Genomic DNA, 5,899 nt, shown 5'->3' with positions numbered 1-5,899 from the left:
CTCCCGTTTGAAGCAATCAGCTTGCCAGTTAAAATAGGCTTATACCAGATTGAGCCACATCGCGCACACGATCTGGGAATGCAGGAAAAGCTCCGCTGAGGGTCCCTTGCGCTTAGTCGCAGCAGGGGTGCCGTGCAAGTGTCACTGGCTGGTTTTCAGCTCGCTTCTGGCTGTAATTTGTTCTCTTTTGTGGCAGGCAGCGGCAATTGCTCTTTCACAGGTCACTGTGTAGTACTGTAAATCCCAGCTGTAGGTGGTGCTTGATAATCTGCTTGTAATGCTTTGTGTGTTCTCTGATTTGGAATGAGAAAATATTTACAAAATCTGGATATTACTGTTAAATTATACTTGCAGGTGGAAGTATTTCATTTATCTAAGGCTTGTCACTCTGTATTTCTTAGATTGCAAGAAGACCCTCCTGTGGGTGTCAGTGGTGCACCATCTGAGAATAATATAATGCAATGGAATGCGGTTATATTCGGGTAAGAGTTTTTGATCACTGTAGAATTCTATATCAAAGAGTTAAATATAACAAAACCCAGGTTTTGTTTTTACAATTATTCTGTTATTTTACATACATTAAGTCAGGAAGCTTAGAAAAATGACCAAGGGTGCTGTTGTGGTAAAAATCTGTTTAAGGGTAATACAGATTGTGTAGGAAAGAAAAAATTAACATTTGTTAATCTTTTTTGTTGCATAAAGTTTGCATATGGCGTAATAAATAGGTTAGACTGTGCAAGAGTTGGGTTATGAAAAAGCAGGCTTCCTCTTTAAAGTACATAAGCGCCGCATGTTCCTGGCCATTAAATCCAGATGTATTGGCAGTGACTGGATCAATTCCCAGTAGAATGCAGTACAGGTTCTGTCTGGGAAGTTACATTACATATCCTACGGAACAGGAACTGTCTCGGTATCCTTCATAAAACTGAAGCATGCTTGCTAGTGTGTGATGTGCTCATCAATTCCAATCCAGTCACATAGTGGTGTGTGTATTCTTTGGGATGATGATAAAGCGGGTATCTTGACTAGCACATTGACTATGGGAAAATGTCTTAAATACGTCAAAGCTTCCAGAGGTTGCCTCTGGATACCTCTCTAAATATTAAATTATTGTCTCTACCTGTATCTTGGGGAGGGTGAGGAAGAAGATACGCATTTATGGTGCCTGTTTAGAAGTAGGTAGTGATAATTTTTAACTGGAATTTATTTTTAAAACCTTTCAGGCCAGAAGGGACACCTTTTGAAGATGGTAAGCAGCTAACTTTATATCCTCTGTCTTTCTTATAAATATTGCCAGTGTTAACAATGTTCTGCCTTGAAAAAATAACAGCTGTCATCTGTATAGAATTTGGAACAAATTAAGCACGTGAAGGAGGAAGGTCTTGTTGGCTGTAAAATATGCATTTTGATGTAAGCAGTGTCTTGTCATAGTGGTTGATGGTAGTTAGAAAGCTATAAAGCAATGCTTATATCAAGACTTGTTTACACATATACACTTTTATTGGGGAAAGTTGGTCTAGTGCTGCCAGATGTGTCTTCCCATCTCCGTAGCTAAGCTCAACAAGACAGTGCGCTTTGCTGGTTTCATCTCTGTGGCGTGTTTGATTCGTCTCTGTTCTTCTAATGAAGAGCAGGTGAAAAATCCTGAATTGTTCTGAATATAGAACTCTGTGAGGGGGAGGGAACACCAAATTTGTACGTAAATATGAAAGTTGGTGTGTAATGAGCCCCCCTTGGGTGTATGAGGAATAATGAGTTTAATAATTGTAGTATTATTGCAGTAATCAGCAGCAGATGGGTTTTTCTCTGTGTAGGGCTGGAGGAGTTACAGTAAATTATTCACTGATCCATAATGAAGATTTTCAGTGAATTAGTCGTGAGCTCCAAAGACCAAGATTGATGATGATGAAATTCCAGTGTTTCCTTGCTGGCACCACAGTGTCACCTTAATGAAACACCTTAAAGTCACCAAAGTCCATGGAACCAGTGTGCTGGATCACGGAAAAAGGGGAGGGCAGTGGGATAACTGATGTTGGATCCAGCTGCCTTTGCCATGGTTGCAGTGAGTCTCCAAGCTTCTACCTAGCTGCTGCTGCTGGGTTTAGTACTGTCACCAAGCTGTAATTCCATAGTTCCATTATCACTTGAAATATATGAAAAGAAACCAGACTCGGTGTTGTTTGTTTATGTAATGGTGAGAAGAAATACTAATCCTGGAGCACATAAATTAATTGTGTTGTATATGTTCCTGGGTGTGTTCTTTTGTTGTTAGTTATCTGATTGTATTTATGTTTGTTTGGACAGGTACTTTTAAACTAGTAATAGAATTTTCAGAAGAATATCCAAATAAGCCTCCAACTGTTAGGTTTTTATCAAAAATGTTCCATCCAAATGGTGAGTAAATAACTTTTATTTAGCCATAATACCCATTAAATACTATGTTGTGGTCATGTATTCTGCAAAGCTCCAGAAAGCTTATCAGCTCTCCATCTCTCTTCATTGCCACCTCCTAAGTAGATGTCTAGGACAGCAACTGCTTGATGGAAAGATTAAGAATTATGAAGAAGCAGATACCTCTCTCTAATCAATATACGGCCTCAGTAGCAAAGTCTCTGAGCATTTTCAGGAGCACTTAGCTTGCCTTAGAGGGAGTTCTGGTTGCAGATTCCTGCCCCCTTCCATTTAACAGCAGTAGTGTGCGTGTAGCCACATGGTGAATTGGAGTGGGGAACTGATTGAGCCAAATGTTACTGATTTCTGTCCCCCTCTGTACAAGGAGGTGTAAATTCAATTTGAGGGTTGAAGCATAAGCCCGTTGCAGCATTTTTTGTAGCTTGAGCCCTCCTTGACCAGAGGTGGCCTCGGCTTCCGTTCTGTGATGTTTTAGGCAGTGCTGTCTGGCCGTTCCTCTGTCATGTCATGTGCAAACCAGCATGCCTCTGGCAGGGTTTTTGTAATTTGTTGGGTTTTTATTGGCATGAACAAGCTAGAAGACGAGGGTGTAGGAGTTTGAGTGGCGAATCTGATTCATACAGGCTCTTATATTAAGACTACTGATAGCTGTCCAGACAGAAGTGGGATTTCAGGCATGCTTTTCAGGATTTTCTATTGTCGGCCTTGGTGAGTGTAGGGTACATGAAAACAGGGCTCTCTGGATGGCCTTACCTCTGTGTATTTCTGTGCTGGTCACACAAGAGGAGTAAGAAGACAGTTCCTGTGCTAGTGCCATAATCTTTAGACCTTCCTTCTTTTCCTCTTAAAGTGTTTGTTGCTTCCAGTAATAGATCCCCTTCAAAGTACGAAATGTCAAACTGCAGCAGATTGTCAGCTCTCCTCCTTCCTAAAGCATTAATTTAAGCACAGTCTTAATTAGAACAGTAACTCTGCCTTGAGCAGTATGTAACGAACAAACTGTAAAATGTGATAATTTCTAAATTATATCTGTGTTGCATTTACAGTTTATGCGGATGGTAGCATATGTTTAGATATTCTTCAGAATCGCTGGAGTCCAACATACGATGTTTCATCTATTTTAACTTCAATTCAGGTAACTTTGCATCTATTTTAGCAAATAATTGTGTTGTTGCTAGTCTCTATTCCAGAATGCACAACCCAGTGAAGGGGCTAGCCCGGTATCTGTGTCCAGGAGGACTTCAAACACTTGTGAGCTCAGCAGTAGCTTTTTTAGATCAAATACAGGCTAAGCTGCTGACCTATGTAATTACTGATTTTGAGCTACATTGGATATCTTTTACTGGAAAACAGTTACTGATTTGGATTAGTTTTCAACTGGTTTTAGTCAAGATAGGACATCAGATGTAGAAATTTGCCTAGTGTTTGAAACATTAACCTTCAGTGTGAAGCCTTGCCCTGTGAAGTCCTCAAGGAGACAATTACTGCTGAAATCTGCTTTACTTGCAAAATGTCCTAGCACAGGAAAAAAATGTACATTTTCTTTTCTCCTGTGTAATCGATATTGTTTTTTGACAATAAAGTTTTGTAGGAGGCATCTTAAAGCCCCTCTTGAATGACAGTAGTAGTGCAATTACCAAATAATCAATTACCAAATAATCAATTAGCATTGTTCTGCTAACTGGCACATGTGACCACGTATCTGTTAGGTTTGTGAACCTAGGAGTGTGTGTAGTGTGTAATTTGAGGTTCGGTAGTGCAATTACGGGTGCCTAACCATGAGTTTCACTGTTTGTTGTTTTTTAATTGGGCTCTTCTGAGTTATGTCTGCCTCCTGAAACACACGTAATGTTCAAGTTGTAAGCTGATTTTTCCCTAATTTAAAATGTCTCATTTTGTTTTCCCCTTTTTACAGTCTCTGCTTGATGAACCTAATCCAAACAGTCCAGCAAACAGTCAGGCAGCACAACTTTATCAGGAGAACAAACGGGAATATGAGAAAAGAGTTTCAGCTATTGTCGAACAAAGTTGGAATGATTCGTAACAGCTGCTTTGTTCCTCTCCATCCTCATAATCATTATGTACAATTTAACTCTCCGTAGAAAGGCTACCAGAAATTTCAAGTGCCACAGTTCTAAGAATTTGCATAAAAACTCATCTGCAACCAAAATTAAGCCCTCCAGTTTAGGAAACTTAAAAGCTTGTGTATCTTGATTAATGTACTTTTTATTGCATGGTATGAACTAAGTTATTGCTACATAAATTTGTAATATATCCTGTTTGTATTTTTTTTCCAAGTGTATAATGTTGGTGTGGAGTTACCATGACAGAATATACACATTTTGTAAATCTGTACTTTTTCAAATATTGAATGCCTTATTTTTGAATTCTTTAGATTTTTAAATTGGAGAAAAGCACTTAAAGTTTTTATATATAAATATTTCATGTAAAACTGTTAAATACATAACCTTAGTGCAAGACATTCTGCTCTCACTCTGTATCTCTTTCCAAGGGCTCATTTTTAGGCCATGGGGTACATGCTGACTATACTGTGCACTTTACAAACAGAAAAGTTCATCCATGATGTAACTGTCTTCACTGGCCAGCTCTGCTTCTGCACCAGGGCTTAACTTGATTCTCTGTGTCCTCAGTTGTATGAGGAAGAGACGTTCTGGTAGCTGCCAGCTTACAAACGGGGAAACAGATGTAACTATTTTGCTAAAAGTCCCACTTCAAACCAGCAGCGGAGTTGCAAAGAGAACCTGGGTGACCAGGCTTGATGATAATGTATTCTAGTAACTTGTATTTTTCAGGGAGATTGTATTTTAGCAAGTTGTAAAATGTTGTCATCTAAATGTGTCCTATATTCACATACTGATACTGTAATATAGTCTTGAATTTCTTCTAATAATTAAAGAGGTGTCCCATTAGTTTCCCTTGGGGTAGGGAAAAAATTAATCACCTCCAGAAGAAAACACGCCTCCAGCTGTAATGGAGTTATTCTTTGGAACGTGGCTGTGCACAGCGTGGTCAGGTCTCGTGTCTGTATCGCAGAGGTTCCACGTATTCTTAAATTGCCAGTTTTAAGGAAGTTTGGATTTCTTTTTGTAAATGTGGGTGTGGTAGTTTCTTACTGTATTCTGTAAACCAAGCTGGATGGCTACAGGAAGGAATTAGGCCTTTTTTTTTTCCTCCCAGTCCCACAGCTCTGCGTTAGGGGCTTGTGCAGCAAAACCATTGCGCCTTGGGTCGGAATTGTTGGAAAACTGGTTAGTGTGCAAAGGCTCAGAGCTACCACCAAACTGCACTCTTGGTAAGTCAGTTGGGTTTCCTTGAGTCGGTGAATTTGTGTTTAAAAATTCTTAAATATATGTGTGATTATTAACAGAAACCCCCAAGGATCCCCTCTGCCTATGGTGAAATCAGTGACACAAATATTTTTGCTTACAAATATAATACGGAAAAGCTTCCTGTTTCTAAGAGTTAG

At 39.4% G+C, this 5,899-nt stretch overlaps 1 protein-coding gene across 1 annotated transcript; it reads left to right on the top strand.

The window, feature by feature from the left end:
- Positions 1–399: 399 nt before the first annotated feature.
- Positions 400–4,894, top strand: LOC104460099 (ubiquitin-conjugating enzyme E2 B). Its single transcript, XM_010085315.1, has 5 exons — positions 400–482; positions 1,224–1,249; positions 2,305–2,394; positions 3,459–3,547; positions 4,328–4,894. The coding sequence occupies exons 1-5, from the start codon at positions 457–459 to the stop codon at positions 4,454–4,456; spliced, it is 360 nt and encodes a 119-aa protein (XP_010083617.1). The 5' UTR covers positions 400–456; the 3' UTR covers positions 4,457–4,894.
- The last annotated feature ends 1,005 nt before the right edge of the window (positions 4,895–5,899 follow it).

The sequence above is a fragment of the Pterocles gutturalis genome, unplaced genomic scaffold (assembly GCF_000699245.1).
Source record: "Pterocles gutturalis isolate BGI_N339 unplaced genomic scaffold, ASM69924v1 Scaffold51185, whole genome shotgun sequence".
Classification (NCBI taxonomy): domain Eukaryota; kingdom Metazoa; phylum Chordata; class Aves; order Pterocliformes; family Pteroclidae; genus Pterocles; species Pterocles gutturalis.
Note: the sequence above shows the minus strand (reverse complement) of the source record. Positions and strands in the feature narration are given on the sequence as shown.